Genomic DNA, 26,413 nt, shown 5'->3' with positions numbered 1-26,413 from the left:
AAGAACATGTATTGCTTTTTGTACAAAGTTCATCAATTGCATTCCTTTAACAAACTGCAGAGCACCTTTACAGTGTTTGTGAAAGTGAACTAGTTACAAATAAAGTAGTTGTAGATGGCACTGAATTGACACAAACACACACACACACACACACACACACACACACACACACACACACACACACACATAGTGTTCTCATGACCCGGTTGCCTGTCAATCACTGCTTCAGCTCCACACAGAAACCCACAAGTACACAAATTCAAATCATAGTGTATTCAGTATAAATGACACACACACACACACATATTGTACATACATGTAGCTGCACACACAAACACAGGCTGGCTCACACACCACTCTGTCACTCTGACTTGTTCCTCTCCCATAATGCATCACAGAGATCGTCCCTGTAGTTTACTAAACACTCACAGTATCTCCACACTCCTTCTCTCCTGTGTGTGTGTGTGTGTGTGTGTGTGTGTGTGTGTGTGTGTGTGTGTGTGTGTGTGTGTGGGTTTGACGACAGCTTGACTCAAAATGTTGAATGGACTGAGATGAAGCTCTGTAGAAGGGTGGAGCACAGAAGAAGAAGCCGTTAGAGTTTGGTGCTGGTCTGGATCCAGGGGGGAAATATAAGGGTTTATTTAATCAAAGTTAATGAATCAAAGTTAAATCAATGGAATAATCTCAGTGATGAAGATGAGCCTTCATTATCCTGAGATAATAGAGAGGAGCAGTTTGGTCTGGATCCACTGGCTCTGCTCTGCTCTGCTCTGTGTTCTGCATGTTGGTCAAACTCCTCCTCCCTGAACACAGCAGCTCCTCCCTGTGCTCTGACTTCCTTCTTCACCTCAAAGGTTTGTCACTTTAAGAGAGGGTGGAGCCAACAAGTGCTGAAGATTTCTTTTGTGCGGAAGTGAAACTCACCTGTTCACTGAACTGAGAGGTGAAATGGCGCAGCAAGGAATTCAGCTGGATCAAGAAACCTTCTGCTGTTCGATCTGTCTGGATCTGCTGAAGGAGCCGGTGACTATTCCCTGTGGACACAGCTACTGCAGGAGATGTATTAACAACTACTGGGATGAAGAGGAGGAGGAGAAAATCCCCAGCTGCCCTCAGTGCAGACAGACCTTCACACCGAGGCCTGTCCTGGTGAGGAACACCATGTTAGCAGATTTAGTGGAGCAGCTGAAGAAGACAGAACTCCAAGCTGCTCCTGCTGATCACTGCTATGCTGGACCTGCAGATGTTGGTTGTGATTTCTGCACTGGGAGAAAACTGAAAGCCATCAAGTCCTGTCTGCAGTGTGTGGCCTCTTACTGTGAGCAACACCTCCAGCCTCACTATGACTCAGCAACATTTAAGAAACACAAGCTGGTGGAGCCCTCCAACAAGCTTCAGGAGAACATCTGCTCTCTTCACGATGAGGTGATGAAGATGTTCTGCCGCACTGATCAGCAGTGTATCTGTTATCTCTGCCCTGTGGATGAACATGAAGGTCACCACACAGTCTCAGCTGCAGTAGAGAGAAGGAGAGGCAGAGAGAGCTCGGGGAGAGTCGACAACAAGTCCAGCAGAGAATCCAGGACAGACAGAAAGACGTGAAGGTGCTGCAGCAGGAGGTGAAGGACATCAATCAGTCTGCTGATAAAGCAGTGAGGGACAGTGAGGAGATCTTCAGCCAGCTGATCCGTCTCATGAAGAAAAGAAGCTCTGATGTGAAGCAGCAGATCAGATCCCAGCAGAAAACTGAAGTGAGTGGAGCTGAAGAGCTTCAGGAGAAGCTGGAGCAGGAGATCACTGAGCTGAGGAGGAAAGACGCTGAGCTGCAGCAGCTGTCACACACAGAGGATCACATCCAGTTTCTACACAATTACCCCTCACTGCCACATCTCAGTGAATCTACACACTCAGCCAGCATCAATATCCGTCCTCTGAGGCACTTTGAGGAGGTGACGGCGGCTGTGTCAAAGGTCAGAGATCAACTACAGAACATGCTGAGTGAGGGATGGACCAAGATCTCACTGACACTGACTGATCTGGATGTTTCACTGTCACCAGCAGAGCCCAAGACCAGAGCTGGATTCTTAAGCTATTCACAGGAAATCACAATGGATCCAAACACAGCATACACACGTCTGTTATTATCTGAGGGGAACAGAAAAGTAACATATATGGATAAACCTCAGTCATATTCTGCTCATCCAGACAGATTCACTTACTATACTCAGGTCCTGAGTACAGAGAGTCTGACTGGACGTTGTTACTGGGAGGTGGAGAGGAGCGGGAGAGGAGTTATAGTAGCAGTGACATACAAGGATATTAAAAGAGGAGGGGCTGAAAGTGGATATGGATACAATGAAAAGTCTTGGTCATTATATCATTACGACAACAGTAGTTCTTTCACACATAACAGTATCAGCACTCTTCTCTCAGTCCCTCCCTCCTCCAGAGTAGGAGTGTACCTGGATCAGCCTGCAGGTCTTCTGTCCTTCTACAGCGTCTCTGACACCATGACTCTCCTCCACAGAGTCCAGACCACATTCACTCAGCCACTCTATGCTGGAATTTGTCTTCTGGCTGTAGAAGAGAAAGCCACCTTGTGTAAACTTAAGTAGCCTAAATATGCAAAAGCACATCAGAGCAGATTTCAGTCTTAAATGCCTGATTTGTTGCCGCTTTAGTTTTTCTGAGTGTTTTGGTTTCTGTGGATGGTTTTTTCTTTGTCATTGATTTTCTACAGGAAGTGGTTGCTAGGTGATAGTAGAGACACTAAAGCATTCTGTTAAACTTTCCCTTCATAACTCGCTCTGTCAGACTGCTCCTCTTACTGGAATGAGGCAGAACCTGATCAACCTCTCCCTCTTCTTCCTCCTCCTCCTCTTAATCACACTTAATCAAAGAACAAACTGCTCTGTTTCAGAGGAAGAGAAACTCAGACGCTCACTGAACTGAGAGGTGAAATGGCGCAGCAAGGAATTCAGATGGATCAAGAAAAGTTTTCCTGTTCGATCTGTCTGGATCTGCTGAAGGAGCCGGTGACTATTCCCTGTGGACACAGCTACTGCAGGAGATGTATTAACAACTACTGGGATGGAGAGGAGGAGGAGGAGAAAATCCCCAGCTGCCCTCAGTGCAGACAGACCTTCACACCGAGGCCTGACCTGGTGAGGAACACCATGTTAGCAGATTTAGTGGAGGAGCTGAAGAAGACAGAACTCCAAGCTGCTCCTGCTGATCACTGCTATGCTGGACCTGCAGATGTTGGTTGTGATTTCTGCACTGGGAGAAAACGGAAAGCCATCAACTCCTGTCTGCAGTGTCTGGCCTCTTACTGTGAGCAACACCTCCAGCCTCACTATGATGTAGCTCCATTCAAGAAACACAAGCTGGTGGAGCCCTCCAACAAGCTTCAGGAGAACATCTGCTCTCTTCACGAAGAGGGGATGAAGATGTTCTGCCGCACTGATCAGCAGTGTATCTGTTATCTCTGCGCTATGGATGAACATAAAGGTCACCACACAGTCTCAGCTGCAGCAGAGAGGAAAGAGAGGCAGAGAGAGCTCGGGGAGAGTCGACAACAAGTCCAGCAGAGAATCCAGGACAGACAGAAAGACGTGAAGGTGCTTCAGCAGGAGGTGAAGGACATCAATCAGTCTGCTGATAAAGCAGTGAGGGACAGTGAGGAGATCTTCAGCCAGCTGATCCGTCTTATGAAGAAAAGAAGCTCTGATGTGAAGCAGCAGATCAGATCCCAGCAGAAAACTGAAGTGAGTGGAGCTGAAGAGCTTCAGGAGAAGCTGGAGCAGGAGATCACTGAGCTGAGGAGGAAAGACGCTGAGCTGCAGCAGCTGTCACACACAGAGGATCACATCCAGTTTCTACACAATTACCCCTCACTGCCACATCTCAGTGAATCTACACACTCAGCCAGCATCAATATCCGTCGTCTGAGGCACTTTGAGGAGGTGACGGCGGCTGTGTCAAAGGTCAGAGATCAACTACAGAACATGCTGAGTGAGGGATGGACCAAGATCTCACTGACACTGACTGATCCGGATGTTTCACTGTCACCAGCAGAGCCCAAGACCAGAGCTGGATTCTTAAGATATTCACAGGAAATCACAATGGATCCAAACACAGCACACACACATCTGTTATTATCTGAGGGGAACAGAAAAGTAACATGGATGAATAAACCTCAGTCATATTCTGCTCATCCAGACAGATTCACTTACTATACTCAGGTCCTGAGTACAGAGAGTCTGACTGGACGTTGTTACTGGGAGGTGGAGAGGAGCGGGAGAGGAGTTATAGTAGCAGTGACATACAAGGATATTAAAAGAGGAGGGGCTGAAAGTGGATATGGATACAATGAAAAGTCTTGGTCATTATATCATTACAACAACAGGTGTTCTTTCAGACATAACAGTATCGACACTCCTCTCTCAGTCCCTCCCTCCTCCAGAGTAGGAGTGTACCTGGATCAGCCTACAGGTCTTCTGTCCTTCTACAGCGTCTCTGACACCATGACTCTCCTCCACAGAGTCCAGACCACATTCACTCAGCCGCTCTATGCTGGAATTTCTCTTTGGGCTGTAGGAGACAACGCCACCTTGTGTAAACTTAAGTAGCCTAAATATGCAAAAGCACAACAGGAGTGTTTTAGTTTCTGTGGATGGTTTTTCGTTTGTCATTGATTTGCTACAGGACGTGGTTGCTAGGTGATAGTAGAATATGCATTTTATAGCAATGAGAACATGACATGATGATGTATGATTATGAGTATGATGATTTGCTTTGCCAACATTAGAAAGCCTGACTTTTGATAGCTGAATGTGATTTTGCTTCCTGTGATTGATGATGTGATGGAAACACAGAACACAAGTGTGAGACACTGATATCTGGATCAATATTCCAGTAAAGAATGTAGTTTGGATTATTCAGTAGCATGATGAGAGAACTGAACCACCGTGTGACAGTGACAGTAAATACTCTCCCTGCAGTTGTAGTGACTGAACACTTATCACAAAGGGTTTGAAAGCTCAAAGCCTCAGGTTCAGAATCATTTGTAGCTTTTGCCATCAATGAATCTCATGTTGATTGATAAACGGGCCTTCCTAAGAAAAACTTCCCAATGTGATGACTTTACCATCTTGAACTCATTGAAATGATGTGAAATAATAAAATGTGGATGTGATGCTCTGTTAAAGACAACATGTCCTTGTGTCCTCTTCTCTTCTTGTGTAATAGCAGTGAGTGTGTGTTGGACTCTGTCAGTAGAAACACTCTTAGTTCTGAATCTGAACTAACCTGAAAGCTTTTGTTCTTGATGTGGGCCCTTAACGTCTGTAAGCTGTTGACATCAACATGCAGCACATTGGGTTGAATCACACGTCAGACACACAACAGAACAATCACGGCGTCCTGACCAATCAGAAGGGAGCAAACACCTCTCTGGTGGGGGTCTGAGAGGGAGGAAGAGGAACTGAGACGCTCATTTCTACTTTGATTTACACAACCTGCATTATTATTTTATGATTTCATCCATAAAGGGGATCACACACACACACACACACACAAACACACACACACACACAGACACACACACACACACACACACACACACACACACATGCTGGCTCACACGCCTCTTTGTCACTCTGACTTGTTCCTCTCCCATAATGCATCACAGAGATCGTCCCTGTAGTTTACTAAACACTCACAGTATCTCCACACTCCTTCTCTCCTGTGTGTGTGTGTGTGTGTGTGTGTGTCAGACGACGTGGTAACCAGTCTGAAAAGCAAGAAATCCTCCAGTTTACTGTGCAGCGAGACGTGAACACACGACTACAATGGAGTGTGTGTGCTGCAATGTTATCGCTTCATGCAGCTCTACATGGACGATCATGTAGAGGTGATGGACCATCTAGTAGAGGGGATAGAGGTGAAGGGCCATCATGTAGAGGTCACAGAGGTTGCAGGTTTGACCTTTTGCCCTTTTTTCGTTGTTTATCCGCCCACACAGATCACTAAAGTGTAAAACTGCACAACAGCTCAACGTATCAGCATCAAAGGCTTCAGTAATTGATCTGCGAACAACTGGACAATAAGCTGACTGAGCTCTGTATCAGAGCCTCTAACGTCTCTCTAGAGCCGTGGTGTTGTCATACGCTCGCCTGTTAGCTGTGATATGACGGCGTGTGTAAACTCTGAAGACCCTGGTCTCCTTCTAGGACCTCTGCAGTGAAGACAGACGAGCACATGGTGAGAGGCTCCAGACTCAAGTTTCAGTTTTGTGAAGCTATGAAAGAGCGCCACCTACAGAAACACTGAAAGAGATGAGGAAATGGAAGAAGAGTAGATCCTCTGGTTGATGTTGACATGGAGACGTGATGGTGATGAAGCACGCTGCTGAGTGAAGGACGGCAAACACAAAGGCCCTCGCTGGGACAAAAGCTGTAGAAGCTCCAGATTTGTGTTGCTATGGCAGCACAACCTTGTCAGCTTTACACTCTTCTGCTCTGAAGGTTTATGAAACATGGAGTCCCAGCATGTGGAGGTTGATGCTGCTCAACTTTCATCAGTTCAATCAGTTATCTTCTTCATCTTCTTCTTCACCTGAGAGTCTGTGCTGACCCTTATGAGTCAGCGGCTCTTTGTCAGCATTCTGCCGTGTATGGAAACACACTCACTGATGGAAACTGGATAATGTTTGGAAAATGACTGCATCATGTGAGGTTTGTATGTTAGAGATATTAGAGAAAGGGTTAGGCCGCCCCCTAGTGGCCAAAGTAGACTGAGTCATAATCAAAGCTTTCATTACACTGCTCTGTTCAAGAATAACTCCCCCCTCTCTCTCTCTCTCGCTCTCTCTCTCTCTCTCTCTCTCTCTCTCTCTCTCTCTCTCTCGCTCTCTCTCTGTCACTGCTCTGCCCTTACATCTCCATCATGTTGGCTCAGTGTATCACACAGTATAACAGGGTCACCTGTCTCCTGTGTTGTGTTGGGACACTGAAGCATTCTGTTAAACTTTCCCTTCATAACTCACTCTGTCAGACTGCTCCTCTTACTGGAATGAGGCAGAACCTGATCAACCTCTCCCTCTTCTTCCTCCTCCTCCTCTTAATCACACTTAAATCAGAGAATAAACTGCTCTGTTTCAGAGGAAGAGAAACTCAGACACTCACTGAACTGAGAGGTGAAATGGCGCAGCAAGGAATTCAGATGGATCAAGAAAGAATCTCCTGTTCAATCTGTCTGGATCTGCTGAAGGAGCCGGTGACTATTCCCTGTAGACACAGCTACTGCAGGAGATGTATTAACAACTACTGGGATGGAGAGGAGGAGGAGGAGAAAATCCCCAGCTGCCCTCAGTGCAGACAGACCTTCACACCGAGGCCTGTCCTGGTGAGAAACACCATGTTAGCAGATTTAGTGGAGCAGCTGAAGAAGACAGAACTCCAAGCTGCTCCTGCTGATCACTGCTATGCTGGACCTGCAGATATTGGTTGTGATTTCTGCACTGGGATAAAACTGAAAGCCATCAAGTCCTGTCTGCAGTGTGTGGCCTCTTACTGTGAGCAACACCTCCAGCCTCACTATGACTCAGCAACATTTAAGAAACACAAGCTGGTGGAGCCCTCCAACAAGCTTCAGGAGAACATCTGCTCTCTACACCATGAGGTGATGAAGATGTTCTGCCGCACTGATCAGCAGTGTATCTGTTATCTCTGCCCTGTGGATGAACATGAAGGTCACCACACAGTCTCAGCTGCAGTAGAGAGGAAGGAGAGGCAGAGAGAGCTCGGGGAGAGTCGACAACAAGTCCAGCAGAGAATCCAGGACAGACAGAAAGACGTGAAGGTGCTGCAGCAGGAGGTGAAGGACATCAATCAGTCTGCTGATAAAGCAGTGAGGGACAGTGAGGAGAACTTCAGCCAGCTGATCCGTCTCATGGAGAAAAGAAGCTCTGATGTGAAGCAGCAGATCAGATCCCAGCAGAAAACTGAAGTGAGTGGAGCTGAAGAGCTTCAGGAGAAGCTGGAGCAGGAGATCACTGAGCTGAGGAGGAAAGACGCTGAGCTGCAGCAGCTGTCACACACAGAGGATCACATCCAGTTTCTACACAATTACCCCTCACTGCCACATCTCAGTGAATCTACACACTCAGCCAGCATCAATATCCGTCCTCTGAGGCACTTTGAGGAGGTGACGGCGGCTGTGTCAAAGGTCAGAGATCAACTACAGAACATGCTGAGTGAGGGATGGACCAAGATCTCACTGACACTTACTGATCTGGATGTTTCACTGTCACCAGCAGAGCCCAAGACCAGAGCTGGACTCTTAAGATATTCACAGGAAATCACAATGGATCCAAACACAGCACACACACGTCTGTTATTATCTGAGGGGAACAGAAAAGTAACATATATGAATAAACCTCAGTCATATTCTGATCATCCAGACAGATTCACTGGCTGTGCTCAGGTCCTGAGTACAGAGAGTCTGACTGGACGTTGTTACTGGGAGGTGGAGAGGAGCGGAGAAGGAGTTGGAGAAGCAGTGACATACAAGGATATTAAAAGAGGAGGGGGTGAAAGTGGATTTGGATACAATGAGAAGTCTTGGTCATTACATCATAACTGCAACAGTTGTTCTTTCATACATAACAGTATCAACACTCCTCTCTCAGTCTCTCCCTCCTCCAGAAGAGGAGTGTACCTGGATCAGCCTGCAGGTCTTCTGTCCTTCTACAGCGTCTCTGACACCATGACTCTCCTCCACAGAGTCCAGACCACATTCACTCAGCCGCTCTATGCTGGAATTTGGCTTTGGAAGGAAGGAGACAACGCCACCTTGTGTAAACTTTAGTAGCCTAAATATGCAAAAGCACAACGGAGCAGATTTCAGTCTTCAATGCCCTTAAATTTGTTGCCCCTTTAGTTTTTCTGAGTGTTTTGGTTTCTGTCAATGTTTTTTTCTTTGTCATTGATTTGCTACAGGAAGTGGTTGCTAGGTGATAGTAGAATATGCATTTTATAGCAATGAGAACATGACATGATGATGTATGATTATGAGTATGATGATTTGCTTTGCCAACATTAGAAAGCCTGACTTTTGATAGCTGAATGTGATTTTGCTTCCTGTGATTGATGATGTGATGGAAACACAGAACACAAGTGTGAGACACTGATATCTGGATCAATATTCCAGTAAAGAATGTAGTTTGGATTATTCAGAAGCATGGTGAGAGAACTGAACCACCGTGTGACAGTGACAGCAAATACTCTCCCTGCAGTTGTAGTGACTGAACACTTATCACAGAGGGTTTGAAAGCTCAAAGCCTCAGGTTCAGAATCATTTGTAGCTTTTGCCATCAATGAATCTCATGTTGATTGATAAACGGGCCTTCCTAAGAAAAACTTCCCAATGTGATGACTTTACCATCTTGAACTCATTGAAATGATGTGAAATAATAAAATGTGGATGTGATGCTCTGTTAAAGACAACGTGTCCTTGTGTCCTCTTCTCTTCTTGTGTAATAGCAGTGAGTGTGTGTTGGACTCTGTCAGTAGAAACACTCTTAGTTCTGAATCTGAACTAACCTGAAAGCTTTTGTTCTTGATGTGGGCCCTTAACGTCTGTAAGCAGTTGACATCAACATGCAGCACATTGGGTTGAATCACACGTCAGACACACAACAGAACAATCACGCCGTCCTGACCAATCAGAAGGGAGAAAACACCTCTCTGGTACTTATTTACAGAAGTCAAAAGTAAAGCGGTGTGCTTAGTTTGTGGTACACAGGTCGCTGTGTTCAAAGATTACAATTTGAATCGCCACTACGTCACCAATCACCAGGAGAAATACAAGAATGTGTCTGATGAAGAGCGTGCGAGGGAGTCCAATGCTTTGCTAGCTAAACTGCGAAACCAACAAGGATTTTTCTCACAAAACTTTGCACTCATAGAGATGTGGCTGTCAAGACAAGTTATGTCATATCCTACAAAATCGCCAGAAGAAGTAAGCCGTTTCCTGACGGAGAGTTTATCAAGGAGTGTTTGCTGGACTCTGCAGCACTAATATGCCCGGAGAAAAAGGGCGCTTTTGGGGACGCGCCCCTCTCCCGACGCACTGTAACGAGGAGGGGAGAGGACATCCAGGGAAATCTGGAGCTTCAGCTGAAGAACACAGCGGTCAACTTTGACTATTTCCCCTTGGCTTTGGATGAGAGCTGCGATGTACGTGACACTGCCCAGCTACTCATCTTCTTCCGTGGGATAACTGCAGACTTCAAAATCACGGAGGAGCCGGCAGCCATACAGTCAATGAAAGGGACAACAACTGGGATTGATTTGTTCACCGAGGTAAATGCATGTTTGGACAAGTTGGGACTCAAAAGGGAAAAGCTGGCTGGTGTGACAACGGATGGTTGTCCAGATGTGACGGGGGGAAATGTTGGACTTTTGAAGAGAATGCAAGATAAAGTGACAGAAATGAACCCTGGGCAGAAATGGACATGTTTGCATTGTATTACACAGCAGGAGGTTTTGTGTAAGTCAGTGTTAAAAATGAACCATGTTGTTGATGTTGTCACTAAAATAGTTCACTTCATCAGGTCAAGAGTGAATGAATCACAGACAGCTTGTTGCACTTTTGGAGGAGAATGAGACAGAACATGGTGACATAAGATACCACACAGCTGTCAGGTGGCTCAGCCTGGGCAAAGTGCTGAAAAACGTCTGGGACCTGAGAGAGGAGATTCAGGAGTTCTGTGTGAAGAAAGGAAATGACGTCCCACAGCTTTCACACACAGATTGTCTGGCAGACCTTGGTTTTGCTGTCGATGTTGTGACTGCACTAATGAATGAACTCAATGTCAAACTGCAGTGCGAGGGCCTTTTTGTGCATGAAATGTACAGCGCAGTGAAGGCTTTTATGAGAAAGTTGCAGCTTCTCTCAAGCCAAACGAAGGACAGCATTCTCACCCACTTGCCAACACTGAAGGAAGTGGCACCATCAGCTGATCACCTCCACAGGTACTCAGCAATGTTAGCAGCACTGTATGGTGAGTTTTCAAGGCCATTTCAAGACCTTCAAACAGTTGAGAGTGAAATGCACATGGTTTCCTCTCCCTTCACCTGCAGAGTGGATAATGCACCCAGTGATGTTCAGATGGAACTCACTGACCTGCAGTCTGACACACTTCTGGCAGAGCACTTGAAGTCCGTCTCACTGTTGGATTTTTACTCTTCTCTCAAAGAGGAGAAGGTTCCAGACCTGAGGAGGCGCGCTCAGAAGATTCTAGTCCTCTTTGGATCTACCTACGTATGGGAACAGACACTCTCAGGGATGAAGTTCAACCAATCCAGATACAGATCCTCTATCACTGATGATCCCCTCTCAGCTGGCCTTCACATATCCACCTCACACATTCAGCCACATTTCAATGCACTTGTTCAAGCCCAAGCCAGACTGGATTTCTCTCACTGAACTGAAGTCAAATGAACTGAAAAAGAACATGTATTGCTTTTTGTATAAAGTTCATCAATTGCATTCCTTTAACAAACTGCAGAACACCTTTACGGTGTTTGTGAAAGGTAACTAGTTACAAATAAAGTAGTTGTAGATGGCACTGAACTGACACACACACACACACACACATAGTGCTCTCATGACCCGGTTGCCTGTCAATCACTGCTTCAGCTCCACACAGAAACCCACAAGTACACAAATACAAATCATAGTGTGTTCAGTATAAACGACACACACACACACATATTGTACATACATGTAGCTGCACACACACACAGGCTGGCTCACACACCACTCTGTCACTCTGACTTGTTCCTCTCCAATAATGCATCACAGAGATCGTCCCTGTAGTTTACTAAACACTCACAGTATCTCCACACTCCTTCTCTCCTGTGTGTGTGTGTGTGTGTGTGTGTGTGTGTGTGTGTGTGTGTGTGTGTGTGTGTGTGGGTTTGACGACAGCTTGACTCAAAATGTTGAATGGACTGAGATGAAGCTCTGTAGAAGGGTGGAGCACAGAAGAAGAAGCCTTTAGAGTTTGGTGCTGGTCTGGATCCAGGGGGGAAATATAAGAGTTTATTTATTCAAAGTTAATGAATCAAAGTTAAATCAATGGAATAATCTCAGTGATGAAGATGAGCCTTCACTATCCTGAGATAATAGAAAGGAACAGTTTGGTCTGGATCCACTGGCTCTGCTCTGCTCTGCTCTGCTCTGCTCTCTGATCTCTGCTCTGTGTTTTGCATGTTGGTCAAACTCCTCCTCCCTGAACACAGCAGCTCCGCCCTGTGCTCTGACTTCCTTCTTCACCTCAAAGGTTTGTCACTTGAAGAGAGGGTGGAGCCAACAAGTGCTGAAGGTTTCTTTTGTGCGAAATTGAAACTCAGCCGCTCACTGAACTGAAAGGTGAAATGGCGCAGCAAGGAATTCAGCTGGATCAAGAAAGAATCTCCTGTTCAATCTGTCTGGATCTGCTGAAGGAGCCGGTGACTATTCCCTGTGGACACAGCTACTGCAGGAGATGTATTAACAACTACTGGGATGAAGAGGAGGAGGAGGAGAAAATCCCCAGCTGCCCTCAGTGCAGACAGACCTTCACACCGAGGCCTGTCCTGGTGAGAAACACCATGTTAGCAGATTTAGTGGAGCAGCTGAAGAAGACAGAACTCCAAGCTGCTCCTGCTGATCGCTGCTATGCTGGACCTGCAGATGTTGGTTGTGATTTCTGCACTGGGAGAAAACGGAAAGCCATCAAGTCCTGTCTGCAGTGTCTGGCCTCTTACTGTGAGCAACACCTCCAGCCTCACTATGACTCAGCAACATTTAAGCAACACAAGCTGGTGGAGCCCTCCAACAAGCTTCAGGAGAACATCTGCTCTCTTCACCATGAGGTGATGAAGATGTTCTGCCGCACTGATCAGCAGTGTATCTGTTATCTCTGCTCTATGGATGAACATAAAGGTCACCACACAGTCTCAGCTGCAGCAGAGAGGAAGAAGAGGCAGAGAGAGGTCGGGGAGAGTCGACAACAAGTCCAGCAGAGAATCCAGGACAGACAGAAAGACGTGAAGGTGCTTCAGCAGGAGGTGAAGGACTTCAATCAGTCTGCTGATAAAGCAGTGAGGGACAGTGAGGAGATCTTCAGCCAGCTGATCCGTCTCATGGAGAAAAGAAGCTCTGATGTGAAGCAGCAGATCAGATCCCAGCAGAAAACTGAAGTGAGTGGAGCTGAAGAGCTTCAGGAGAAGCTGGAGCAGGAGATCACTGAGCTGAGGAGGAAAGACGCTGAGCTGCAGCAGCTGTCACACACAGAGGATCACATCCAGTTTCTACACAATTACCCCTCACTGCCACATCTCAGTGAATCTACACACTCAGCCAGCATCAATATCCGTCCTCTGAGGCACTTTGAGGAGGTGACGGCGGCTGTGTCAAAGGTCAGAGATCAACTACAGAACATGCTGAGTGAGGGATGGACCAAGATCTCATTGACACTGACTGATCTGGATGTTTCACTGTCACCAGAGCCCAAGACCAGAGCTGGATTCTTAAGATATTCACAGGAAATCACAATGGATCTAAACACAGTGAACAAATGGCTGTTATTATCTGTGGGGAACAGAAAAGTAACATTTATGAATAGACCTCAGTCATATTCTGATCATCCAGACAGATTCACTAAGTGGCCTCAGGTCCTGAGTACAGAGAGTCTGACTGGACGTTGTTACTGGGAGGTGGAGTGGAGCGGGAGAGGAGCTATAGTAGCAGTGACATACAAGGATATGAAAAGAGGAGCGAGGGATATTAGATTTCGAGACAATGAAAAGTCTTGGTCATTCTTTCAGTACAGGAAAAGGTGTTCTTTCAGACATAACAGTATCATCACTCCTCTCTCAGTCCCTCCCTCCTCCAGAGTAGGAGTGTACCTGGATCAGCCTGCAGGTCTTCTGTCCTTCTACAGCGTCTCTGACACCATGACTCTCCTCCACAGAGTCCAGACCACATTCACTCAGCCGCTCTATGCTGGAATTGGGCTTTATCATCATGGAGGCACAGCTGAGTTCAGTCAGTAGACAGGAGTCATCACAGAGTGAATGGGTGAGATTGTGTGTTTTCCTTCTTAAATGAATGTAGTGTGTGTCTTTGTTGCTCCGTGCTCGTCACTGTGCTGTTCCTGCTCTGCACTTAGTTCACCTCTCAGTCAAACAGTGAGTGTGTTACTGTGAGGACTTTAGTTTGTTTTGTCAGTAGGTGGCGCTCTTTTCAGTGTCTGTCACTGCTGATGAGGAAATCCACATTTTTCCACATGAAAATATAAACAGTTGTTTGCTTTGTACAGTTGAAATCTTTGTTAAATATCTGTATTGTTGTCCTGTAATGTGATTGAGTTTCTCTTCCATTCCAAGAGCTTCATGGAGAAAGCAGGAAACTTTCCTTCTGTCTGTTCAAACATATGAATATGATTCATTTCTTCTCTTCACTGTATAAATGTTATTATGATTGTAGTGAAACATGAGGAGAAGATTCTTTATGTTCCTTTACATTGTTGATGCTCAGGTGATCAGGCTGATTGTAGGAGTGAATGATTATAAAGATATAAACATAAACACTCTGGTTTTATGATTGATGAGGAACAAAGTCAATGTGTACAAACCAACTTAACTCAATCACTGAATAAAGTTTTTCTCCAAGAATAAATGAGTTGTGTTGATTTGTGTTCAGTCTAGGTTCAGCTGTCGCCCTTCAGCCTCACGCTCGTCTCCACTGTGTTCTCTTTGAGTGACGTGTCAAACTGTATTTCCGTGGAAACAAGCAGTAACTAAAGCTGCGCCTTTATGACTTCTTTTAACTAAAGTGTTTTATTTTACTTGATTTGTCTCTAAGCTGAATGTAACAAGTGACAACAACACAACACTAGAGGGCTTCATAAACCACAGAGCTGCTTTAAGAAGACTTGACCACATGGAGAGGAAATGAAGACATCGACCACTTGTGACCTTTGATGTTTGAAGCTCATTTGTTCAATAAAGAGATTTACATTTCATGCTTCTCTGTATTTGAGCTCAACCAGCTATTTGCTGCTGAATCGACACTTTGAAGTGCAAGTCAATCACATCTCCGGTCCTCAGTCGTCCCATCTGCTTCTTTGTTAAACACTTGACACTTTGTAACTTCACCATCTTCATCCTCTCTGTATCTGTACATGTGTGGATGGACTTCACTTCATCCCTCTTCAGGTGAGTGGATTCTTAGAGATCACCAGAGGAACAAGGAGGAGTGAGACTTCTGTGTGAGAGCAGGAAGGTGTGTGTGTGTGTGTGTGTGTGTGTGTGTGTGTGTGTGTGTGTGTGTCTGCGTGTCTGCGTGTCTGCGTGTTTGTGTGTGTGTGTGTGTGTGAGAGCGTGTGTGTGTGTGTGTGTGTCTGCGTGTGTGTCTGTGTGTGTGTGTGTGTGTGCGTGTGTGATCAGGTGATAGCTGATCAACCTTTATCCTTCAGGTCAGGTGTTCTCTTCAAGGGATCACAACAACAAGTCATCACTATGACAATGAACATTGCAGCTTGTTGTTCCATTACAATTCTTAGAGAAGAACAAACAGAGCTCCTCTGAGTCTCTGTTGGAGTGACCGATGTTTGTTGAAGCCATGTTCAAACGCTTCATTCATGAGACAGAAACATCTGGAGCTAAATCTTTGTCTTAGTGAAGTTATTTCTGTCCAGGTGTCTTCACACACTGTCCTCAGCTTCTTATCCACAGAGGAACATTATGTCCCTCATCTTCTTGCTCTTTGACTGGAAATGTTGCAAAGCAGCAGGTTTCATGTGTGTAACAGGTTCTGTGATGTTGGATCCACACACACACACAGAGAGAAAGGATGAACTCCATAACTGACAAGGAACTCAGTGGACTGAAGACAAACAGACAGAACTCCAACTCAACACTGTGAGGTCAGAGTTCAGCTTCAACAACTGAACTCTGTCCTCTTCCTGGAATGAGTCACATTCTGATCAGCCCTCCCTCTGCTGACACACACACACACACACACACACACACACACACACTGAGTTCTATTTTATTCATGTTACCTGCTCCCTCCCTTCACTTCTGTCACTCTGAAGACGAGAGAAACCAACAAGTGCTGAAGTTCAGTGCTGACGAGGCACATTCACTGTAGATCAGAGAGAAGAAACAGGAAAGGAGGAGTTTGGAGCACAAACTGCTCTGATTTCAGAGGAAGTGAAACTCAGACGCTCACTGAACTGAGAGGTGAAATGGCGCAGCAAGGAATTCAGATGGATTGTTAAGATATTCACAGGAAATCACAATGGATCCAAACACAGCACACACACATCTGTTATTATCTGAGGGGAACAGAAAAGTAACACGTATGAAGAAACCTCAGTCTGATCATCCAGACAGATTCACTGACTGTGCTCAGGTCCTGAGTACAGAGAGTCTGACTGGACGTTGTTACTGGGAGGTGGAGTGGAGCGGAGGAGGAGTTGGAGTAGCAGTGACATACAAGGATATTAAAAGAGGAGATTTTGAAAGTGGATTTGGAAACAATGAAAAGTCTTGGTCATTATATCATTACTACAACAGTTGTTCTTTCAGACATAACAGTATCAACACTCTTCTCTCAGTCCCTCCCTCCTCCAGAGTAGGAGTGTACCTGGATCAGCCTGCAGGTCTTCTGTCCTTCTACAGCGTCTCTGACACCATGACTCTCCTCCACAGAGTCCAGACCACATTCACTCAGCCACTCTATGCTGGAATTTGGCTGAATTATTCTGTAGGAGAGAACGCCACCTTGTGTAAACTTAAGTAGCCTAAATATGCAAAAGCACAACGGGAGTGTTTTGGTTTCTGTGGATGTTTTTTTCTTTGTCATTGATTTTCTACAGGAAGTGGTTGCTAGGTGATTGTAGAATATGCATTTTATAGCAATGAGAACATGACATGATGATGTATGATTATGAGTATGATGATTTGCTTTGCCAACATTAGAAAGCCTGACTTTTGATAGCTGAATGTGATTTTGCTTCCTGTTCAATTCCATTGAAATGATGTTAAATAATAAAATCTGGATCTGATGCTCTATTAACCCTTATGCCCTCCTCAAATTTACAAACGTTTGACACTCTTGTGGCAAAAAAAAGCCAGGCACATAAAAACTGCTATAAAATCATTAGACATCAATATTTTTTCTACTTTTTTTTCATAAATCTCTTAGGCAACTTCTTAGCTGCTCAAAACTACCAAACATTCATTTATATTACAGGATTTTAACCCTTTCAATGCCTGTTTAACTACTTGAAGGATTTCATTGTTTATGACAAAGAAACACAAAAATGTCATTATTTTCCATAAACTAAATAGTAGGTGGATGGGGCTTTGGTGCTGATTAGAGTCTTGGATGTGTCAGAGATTAGTAATAAAATTGATTTGATTGCATTAGTATTTTTTATGTAGTATCAAATACTCACACTGGACACCCTCGAGGCAGAAATGGCACCATTGACTTCCATTGAAACCACACTTTCTAATCTCTCTGCCATTCCTTTATAAAATCATACATTCTCTAATGTCAGCATTTCATTATGAAGAAAAGTGGTGATATTTGACATTTTTAGTGTTTTCCACAAAATTCAACCATTTTCCAATTGTAGGCCGATGCATGAAATTCTTGTATTTTTGAAACTTATTATGGATCCGTGTGACTACCAGGTGGCGTGTGTGTGTGTGTGTGTGTCAGGTGTGTGTATGTGTGTGGACATGTATCTGTGAAGAGGAGCCTCCTGCCTTTGCTATGCTAAAAAACAAAAACAACTGCTAGTTTGTTTATGCACCTGGCTGCTTCCACAAGCAAAGATACACAGGTAGCTTTGCTGAGGGGTCATTTCATCAGTGAGCAGAGAAGGAGAAAGACCTGGAGCAAAGACGAAGAGGCATTTCAGTGAGGAAGAGGCCAGAGACATGATCATGCAGCCTATATCTACCAGTGAACTGTTCGACTCATCGGATGACACAAGCTTCAAGGGTGAGTCTGACACAGATTACTCGCTGGAGTTCTCCACTTCTGTGAGTGCCTCTGACCCTTCCTGTGAAAGTGGAGAGGACACAGAGGATCCTGCTACTAAGCTTTTGTTCTTGATGTGGGCCCTTAACGTCTGTAAGCTGTTGACATCAACATGCAGCACATTGGGTTGAATCACACGTCAGACACACAACAGAACAATCACGCCGTCCTGACCAATCAGAAGGGAGAAAACACCTCTCTGGTACTTATTTACAGAAGTCAAAAGTAAAGCGGTGTGCTTAGTTTGTGGTACACAGGTCGCTGTGTTCAGAGATTACAATTTGAATCGCCACTCTGTGACCAATCACCAGGAGAAATACAAGAATGTGTCTGATGAAGAGCGTGCGAGGGAGTCCAATGCTTTGCTAGCTAAACTGCGAAACCAACGAGGATTTTTTTCACAAAACTTTGCACTCACAGAGAAGCGGCTGTCAAGACAAGTTATGTCATATCCCACAAAATCGCCAGAAGAAGTAAGCCGTTTCCTGACGGAGGGTTCATCAAGGAGTGTTTGCTGGACTCTGCAGCACTAATATGCCCGGAGAAAAAGGGCGCTTTTGGGGACGCGCCCCTCTCCCGACGCACTGTAACGAGGAGGGGAGAGGACATCCAGGGAAATCTGGAGCTTCAGCTGAAGAACACAGCGGTCAACTTTGACTATTTCCCCTTGGCTTTGGATGAGAGCTGCGATGTACGTGACACTGCCCAGCTACTCATCTTCTTCCGTGGGATAACTGCAGACTTCAAAATCACAGAGGAGTCGGCAGCCATACAGTCAATGAAAGGGACAACAACTGGGATTGATTTGTTCACCGAGGTAAATACATGTTTGGACAAGTTGGGACTCAAATGGGAAAAGCTGGCTGGTGTGACAACGGATGGTTGTCCAGATGTGACGGGGGGAAATGTTGGACTTTTGAAGAGAATGCAAGATAAAGTGACAGAAATGAACCCTGGGCAGAAATGGACATGTTTGCATTGTATTACACAGCAGGAGGTTTTGTGTAAGTCAGTGTTAAAAATGAACCATGTTGTTGATGTTGTCACTAAAATAGTTCACTTCATCAGGGCAAGAGTGAATGAATCACAGACAGCTTGTTGCACTTTTGGAGGAGAATGAGACTGAACATGGTGACATAAGATACCACACAGCTGTCAGGTGGCTCAGCCTGGGCAAAGTGCTGAAAAACGTCTGGGACCTGAGAGAGGAGATTCAGGAGTTCTGTGTGAAGAAAGGAAATGACGTCCCACAGCTTTCACACACAGATGGTCTGGCAGACCTTGGTTTTGCTGTCGATGTTGTGACTGCACTAATGAATGAACTCAATGTCAAACTGCAGTGCAAGGGCCTTTTTGTGCATGAAATGTACAGCGCAGTGAAGGCTTTTATGAGAAAGTTGCAGCTTCTCTCATGCCAAACGAAGGACAGCAGTCTCACCCACTTGCCAACACTGAAGGAAGTGGCACCATCAGCTGATCACCTCCACAGGTACTCAGCTATGTTAGCAGCACTGCATGGTGAGTTTTCAAGGCCATTTCAAGACCTTCAAACAGTTGAGAGTGAAATGCACATGGTTTCCTCTCCCTTCACCTGCAGAGTGGATAATGCACCCAGTGATGTTCAGATGGAACTCACTGACCTGCAGTCTGACACACTTCTGGCAGAGCACTTGAAGTCCGTCTCACTGTTGGATTTGTACTCTTCTCTCAAAGAGGAGAAGGTTCCAGACCTGAGGAGGCACGCTCAGAAGATTCTAGACCTCTGTGGATCTACCTACGTACGGGAACAGACATTCTCAGTGATAAAGTTCAACCAATCCAGATACAGATCCTCTATCACTGATGATCCCCTCTCAGCTGGCCTTCACATATCCACCTCACACATTTAGCCACATTTCAATGCACTTGTTCAAGCCCAAGCCAGACTGGATTTCTCTAACTGAACTGAAGTCAAATGAACTGAAAAAGAACATGTATTGCTTTTTGTATAAAGTTCATCAATTGCATTCCTTTAACAAACTGCAGAGCACCTTTACAGTGTTTGTGAAAGTGAACTAGTTACAAATAAAGTAGTTGTAGATGGCACTGAACTGACACACTCACACACACACACACACACACACACACACACACACACACACACATAGTGCTTTCATGACCCGGTTGCCTGTCAGTCACTGCTTCAGCTCCACACAGAAACCCACAAGTACACAAATTCAAATCATAGTGTGTTCAGTATAAATGACACACACACACACATATTGTACATACATGTAGCTGCACACACACACAGGCTGGCTCACACACCACTCTGTCATTCTGACTTGTTCCTCTCCAATAATGCATCACAGAGATCGTCCCTGTAGTTTACTAAACACTCACAGTATCTCCACACTCCTTCTCTCCTGTGTTTGTGTGTGTGTGTGTGTGTGTGTGTGTGTGTGTGTGTGTGTGTGTGTGTGTGTGTTTGTGTGTGTGTGTGTGTGTGTGTGTGTGTGGGTTTGACTCAAAATGTTGAATGGACTGAGATGAAGCTCTGTAGAAGGGTGGAGCACAAAAGAAGAAGAAGCCTTTAGAGTTTGGTGCTGGTCTGGATCCAGCGGGGAAATATAAGAGTTCATTTAATCAAAGTTAATGAATCAAAGTTAAATCAATAGAATAATCTCAGTGATGAAGATGAGCCTTCATTATCCTGAGATAATAGAGAGGAGCAGTTTGGTCTGGATCCACTGGCTCTGCTCTGCTCTGCCCCGCTCTGCTCTCTGATCTCTGCTCTGCGTTTTGCATGTTGGTCAAACTCCTCCTCCCTGAACACAGCAGCTCCTCCCTGTGCTCTGACTTCCTTCTTCACCTCAAAGGTTTGTCACTTTAAGAGAGGGTGGAGCCAACAAGTGCTGAAGATTTCTTTTGTGCGAAAGTGAAACTCAGCCGCTCACTGAACTGAGAGGTGAAATGGCGCAGCAAGGAATTCAGATGGATCAAGAAAGAATCTCCTGTTCGATCTGTCTGGATCTGCTGAAGGATCCGGTGACTATTCCCTGTGGACACAGCTACTGCAGGAGATGTATTAACAACTACTGGGATGAAGAGGAGAAGGAGAAAATCCCCAGCTGCCCTCAGTGCAGACAGACCTTCACACCGAGGCCTGTCCTGGTGAGAAACACCATGTTAGCAGATTTAGTGGAGGAGCTGAAGAAGACAGAACTCCAAGCTGCTCCTGCTGATCACTGCTATGCTGGACCTGCAGATGTTGGTTGTGATTTCTGCACTGGGAGAAAACTGACAGCCATCAAGTCCTGTCTGCAGTGTGTGGCCTCTTACTGTGAGCAACACCTCCAGCCTCACTATGACTCAGCAACATTTAAGAAACACAAGCTGGTGGAGCCCTCCAACAAGCTTCAGGAGAACATCTGCTCTCTTCATGATGAGGTGATGAAGATCTTCTGCCGCACTGATCAGCAGTGTATCTGTTATCTCTGCTCTATGGATGAACATAAAGGTCACCACACAGTCTCAGCTGCAGCAGAGAGGAAGGAGAGGCAGAGAGAGCTCGGGGAGAGTCGACAACAAGTCCAGCAGAGAATCCAGGACAGACAGAAAGACGTGAAGGTGCTTCAGCAGGAGGTGAAGGACATCAATCAGTCTGCTGATAAAGCAGTGAGGGACAGTGAGGAGATCTTCAGCCAGCTGATCCGTCTCATGGAGAAAAGAAGCTCTGATGTGAAGCAGCAGATCAGATCCCAGCAGAAAACTGAAGTGAGTGGAGCTGAAGAGCTTCAGGAGAAGCTGGAGCAGGAGATCACTGAGCTGAGGAGGAAAGACGCTGAGCTGCAGCAGCTGTCACACACAGAGGATCACATCCAGTTTCTACACAATTACCCCTCACTGCCACATCTCAGTGAATCTACACACTCAGCCAGCATCAATATCCGTCCTCTGAGGCACTTTGAGGAGGTGACGGCGGCTGTGTCAAAGGTCAGAGATCAACTACAGAACATGCTGAGTGAGGGATGGACCAAGATCTCACTGACACTGACTGATCTGGATGTTTCACTGTCACCAGCAGAGCCCAAGACCAGAGCTGGATTCTTAAGATATTCACAGGAAATCACAATGGATCCAAACACAGCACACACACTTCTGTTATTATCTGAGGGGAACAGAAAAGTAACATGGATGAAGAAACCTCAGTCATATTCTGATCATCCAGACAGATTCACTGACTGTGCTCAGGTCCTGAGTACAGAGAGTCTGACTGGACGTTGTTACTGGGAGGTGGAGTGGAGCGGAGGAGTCAGGGTAGCAGTGACATACAAGGATATGAAAAGAGGAGGGGGTGAAAGTAGATTTGGAAACAATGAAAAGTCTTGGACATTATTTCATTACAACAACAGGTGTTATTTCAGACATAACAGTATCATCACTCCTCTCTCAGTCCCTCCCTCCTCCAGAGTAGGAGTGTACCTGGATCAGCCTGCAGGTCTTCTGTCCTTCTACAGCGTCTCTGACACCATGACTCTCCTCCACAGAGTCCAGACCACATTCACTCAGCCGCTCTATGCTGGAATTTGGCTTCATCCTTCTGTAGGAAACAACGCCACCTCGTGTAAACTTAAGTAGCCTAAATATGCAAAAGCACATTGGAGCAGATTTCAGTCTTAAATGCCTGATTTGTTGCCCCTTTAGTGTTTCTGAGTGTTTTGGTTTCTGTCAATGTTTTTTTCTTTGTCATTGATTTGCTACAGGAAGTGGTTGCTAGGTGATAGTAGAATATGCATTTTATAGCAATGAGAACATGACATGATGATGTATGATTATGAGTATGATGATTTGCTTTGCCAACATTAGAAAGCCTGACTTTTGATAGCTGAATGTGATTTTGCTTCCTGTGATTGATGATGTGATGGAAACACAGAACACAAGTGTGAGACACTGATATCTGGATCAATATTCCAGTAAAGAATGTAGTTTGGATTATTCAGAAGCATGGTGAGAGAACTGAACCACCGTGTGACAGTGACAGTCAATACTCTCCCTGCAGTTGTAGTGACTGAACACTTATCACAGAGGGTTTGAAAGCTCAAAGCCTCAGGTTCAGAATCATTTGTAGCTTTCGCCATCAATGAATCTCATGTTGATTGATAAACGGGCCTTCCTAAGAAAAACTTCCCAATGTGATGACTTTACCATCTTGAACTCATTGAAATGATGTGAAATAATAAAATGTGGATGTGATGCTCTGTTAAAGACAACGTGTCCTTGTGTCCTCTTCTCTTCTTGTGTAATAGCAGTGAGTGTGTGTTGGACTCTGTCAGTAGAAACACTCTTAGCTCTGAATCTGAACTAACCTGAAAGCTTTTGTTCTTGATGTGGGCCCTTAACGTCTGTAAGCTGTTGACATCAACATGCAGCACATTGGGTTGAATCACACGTCAGACACACAACAGAACAATCACGCCGTCCTGACCAATCAGAAGGGAGAAAACACCTCTCTGGTGGGGGTCTGAGAGGGAGGAAGAGGAACTGAGATGCTCATTTCTACTTTGATTTACACAACCTGCATTATTATTTTATGATTTCATCCATAAAGGGGATCACACACACACACACGCACTTACAGACACACACATACCACAACCACACACACACACATACAAGCACACAGACGCACTGACACACATTCACACGCGCGCGCACACACACACACACACACACACACACACACACACCTCAGGCTGACGCCCTTTTTCCCCTCCCTCTGACTCCTTGTTGGGCCACCAGGGTCTGGCGACCACATTGGACCAGGCCGGCGCTCAGTTTGCCGCCCCAGCCGTCGTCATCGCCGACCAACTGCTGGCTCTCAAAACCAAGGAGGAGCTTTCCCAGGGAGGCGGAGTCAACGGCATCCTCTCCCCCTCAGGTATGACACACATGAGAGCGACGCAGCGTGCACCCTCTTTGTTTCTATGTTCACCGGTTTCAGAGGTTGACCTCACTTTGACCTTGTGTATCCTCATGTTGACCCTGACCCCCATTCAGGTGTCTACAATGCTTGCACCTCTCGAGCACAGCGTCCCCGGCCCCTCCCACCACCACCGCAAACGCAGCCCTGCTCCACGCCTGCAGCACCACCGCCAGCTCCGCCGCCAGTAAGAACAACGGCACCGCCCACCCAGCCAACGCCAACGCCGCCACTCAGGTCCTGCTGGGAAACAACAACAGCCTCCGCCTGGGCGTTCCCACCGCCAAGCGCGCGCACACCCCGCGGACATTGAGCGCCGCCGTTTCAACATCCGCCTTAAAACTCGCCGCCGCAACCGCCAACTGTCAGAAACCCAAGGTCGCCGTGGCCTCCGCCTCGCCGCTTGATATAGTGCCCAGGTGAGAGGGTGGAGGGGCGGGGCCATGCGGAGCAGGTGAATATGCGGGGCGGTGTGTGTGGGTGTGTGTGTGTGTGTGTGTGTGTGTGTGTGTGTGTGTGTGTGTGTGTGTGTGTGTGTGTAAGCGCTCAGTCTCACCCGTCTCCTCTTGTGTTCCTCAGGGAGAATCACGATCAAGACAAGCCAGCACTGAACAGTCTATCAGAGAACACAGTGGCCATGGAGGTGACGTAGCCCCCTGCTGGCTGCTCGGGGAAACGCAACTCTTCTCTTCTGGGTTTTTTTTTTTGTTTTTTTGTAGGTGCTATGCATCGTCTGTTGGTCGGGAATGCAAGTGGTGGCGAAATGAGCCGGCAACGCTGGGTTTCCATGGCAACTGATTTGGGACTTAATTGCAATGCTCGTCTCGTACAATTCCCCCCCCCTCCCCTATTTGTTACTGTTAATAAGAGATCGTCTGTAAATTATAAATATTACAATTATATGTACAGTACTGCATATTTGTAATATCCCCCCCCTCTTGTATATAACATTACTTGAATACAGAATTGTTCATTTGTGATGTTTTGCACTCGGGATATTAAAAAAAAAAATCCAATTTAAAAAGAGAAAAGGACAAACAGCAGCTGGTGGGAGTGTGAGGTGTGAGCGTTGTGCCACAGGAGGAAGTCTCGTCACACGCATGGTGCCAACCGGCTGGACCATCTATTTATTGTGCCGTGTTTACAAAGGGGTTTTTATTTCCGTTCATGTTTCCTTTTTGTACACTGAACCCCTCACCGCTTCCTCGTGCTGTAGTCGGTGTTTAGATAGATCTAAAAAAAAAGAAAAGAAGAGAAAAAAAAGCCTCTCTGTATTCCTTTGGATGTTGTGAACATGGCCGGGGGCTCGGGCGCTCGCTCGCCGTTCTTCCAGAGTGTTTGGGCGTGTGGCGTGGACTCTGACGTCGTGTGCTCGGGCCGTAACAGACGGGGGCGGCCGGTGCGATCGCTGTTTGTTCTCGGCATCAGTTTGTCCGTTTCCACCAAGATCTTCCATTCATAATTATTCCTGAGACAAGTAACAAAACAATGGGGATGGAGACTCTTTCCCAGAAGTCTTTGCTGCTTCTGAATGAACTAAGCTCTATGATTTTAGTTTTGTTCATTGACTGATGCTGCTTTTCATATGGTTTGCTCCTGAGGGCCCAGGTTAGCTTTGTTTGGAAAGAGACCCTCCTCCTCCTCCTCCTTCCCTCTCATGTTGTCAAAGGAATATTTTTGTACCTCCCTTTGTTTTGTATTTGTCCTCTCCTACACTTCATTCTTTTGTTACTTGCTCATCTGAGAGACGCGAGGCAGAGACGCGCAGTAGCTGACATTTATCATTCCACTTTCTACATAGCATAGATGAAGTCGACGTACGAGACGCGAGGGAGGAGCGTCTCCTCTGCTTTTAGAAGTCTCCGGAAGGCTGCCAGGCGATGAACCACGTTATTGGTGCCTTCATTTCACCTCACAAAGCTGCTCTCTTCTGTGAAGAGTTTGGTACTGAACAAGGCTACTTGTAGTTAAACTTTGTCTGTACCTCAGTCCCGACGGCCCGGAGTATTCATGAGGTGTTCTCCTTTCGTTCTGTTTTTGTAGACAAACACACACACACACACACACACACACACACACACACACGCGGGAAAGATTACCAATCCTCCTGAATGATCACAAAATGAAATAAAAATCCAGGGCATTAAGTGTTTTGACCAGCATGTCTCATTTCTTTGTCGTCTTCGTCCTTAATGAGTCTTAAAGGAAAGTTCAATCGCAGCACATGGCGTCTGCTGTGTGAGAGGCTCCGGTCTCAAGTTTCAGTTTTGTGAAGCTATGAAAGAGCGCCACCTACAGAAACACAAAGAGATGAGGAAATGGAAGAAGAGTAGA

General features: G+C 45.9%; 4 protein-coding genes, 1 long non-coding RNA gene and 2 pseudogenes across 5 annotated transcripts; all 7 read left to right on the top strand.

The window, feature by feature from the left end:
- The first annotated feature begins 766 nt into the window (after positions 1–766).
- Positions 767–9,410, top strand: LOC142988695 (tripartite motif-containing protein 16-like). The gene is made up of 2 exons (XM_076137930.1): positions 767–1,428; positions 7,687–9,410. Exons 1-2 carry the CDS (start codon positions 952–954, stop codon positions 8,872–8,874), a joined length of 1,665 nt encoding a protein of 554 aa, XP_075994045.1. The 5' UTR covers positions 767–951; the 3' UTR covers positions 8,875–9,410.
- On the top strand, positions 2,928–5,211 carry LOC142988694 (tripartite motif-containing protein 16-like). Its single transcript, XM_076137929.1, has one exon. The coding sequence runs from the start codon at positions 2,964–2,966 to the stop codon at positions 4,632–4,634; it is 1,671 nt and encodes a 556-aa protein (XP_075994044.1). The 5' UTR covers positions 2,928–2,963; the 3' UTR covers positions 4,635–5,211.
- A 638-nt stretch (positions 9,411–10,048) lies between the features above and the next one.
- Positions 10,049–11,572, top strand: LOC142988696 (general transcription factor II-I repeat domain-containing protein 2B-like; annotated as a pseudogene).
- Positions 11,573–12,449: 877 nt separating this feature from the next.
- LOC142988697 (tripartite motif-containing protein 16-like) lies at positions 12,450–17,327 on the top strand. The gene is made up of 2 exons (XM_076137932.1): positions 12,450–13,730; positions 16,477–17,327. The coding sequence occupies exons 1-2, from the start codon at positions 12,450–12,452 to the stop codon at positions 16,864–16,866; spliced, it is 1,671 nt and encodes a 556-aa protein (XP_075994047.1). The 3' UTR covers positions 16,867–17,327.
- A 1,077-nt stretch (positions 17,328–18,404) lies between these two features.
- LOC142988715 (general transcription factor II-I repeat domain-containing protein 2B-like) lies at positions 18,405–20,006 on the top strand (annotated as a pseudogene).
- Positions 20,007–20,992: 986 nt separating this feature from the next.
- On the top strand, positions 20,993–23,185 carry LOC142988704 (E3 ubiquitin/ISG15 ligase TRIM25-like). Its single transcript, XM_076137941.1, has one exon. It carries the CDS (start codon positions 21,070–21,072, stop codon positions 22,735–22,737), a length of 1,668 nt encoding a protein of 555 aa, XP_075994056.1. The 5' UTR covers positions 20,993–21,069; the 3' UTR covers positions 22,738–23,185.
- A 988-nt stretch (positions 23,186–24,173) lies between these two features.
- Positions 24,174–26,110, top strand: LOC142988724 (uncharacterized). Its single transcript, XR_012960618.1, has 2 exons — positions 24,174–24,533; positions 24,659–26,110. It is a non-coding gene; the product is annotated as an uncharacterized LOC142988724 (long non-coding RNA).
- The last annotated feature ends 303 nt before the right edge of the window (positions 26,111–26,413 follow it).

This window comes from Genypterus blacodes, unplaced genomic scaffold (assembly GCF_046128005.1).
Source record: "Genypterus blacodes isolate CSIRO-AG114 ecotype Tasmania unplaced genomic scaffold, CSIRO-AGI_Gbla_v1 ptg000342l_1, whole genome shotgun sequence".
NCBI lineage: Eukaryota > Metazoa > Chordata > Actinopteri > Ophidiiformes > Ophidiidae > Genypterus > Genypterus blacodes.
This window is presented reverse-complemented; position numbering and strand designations above follow the sequence as displayed.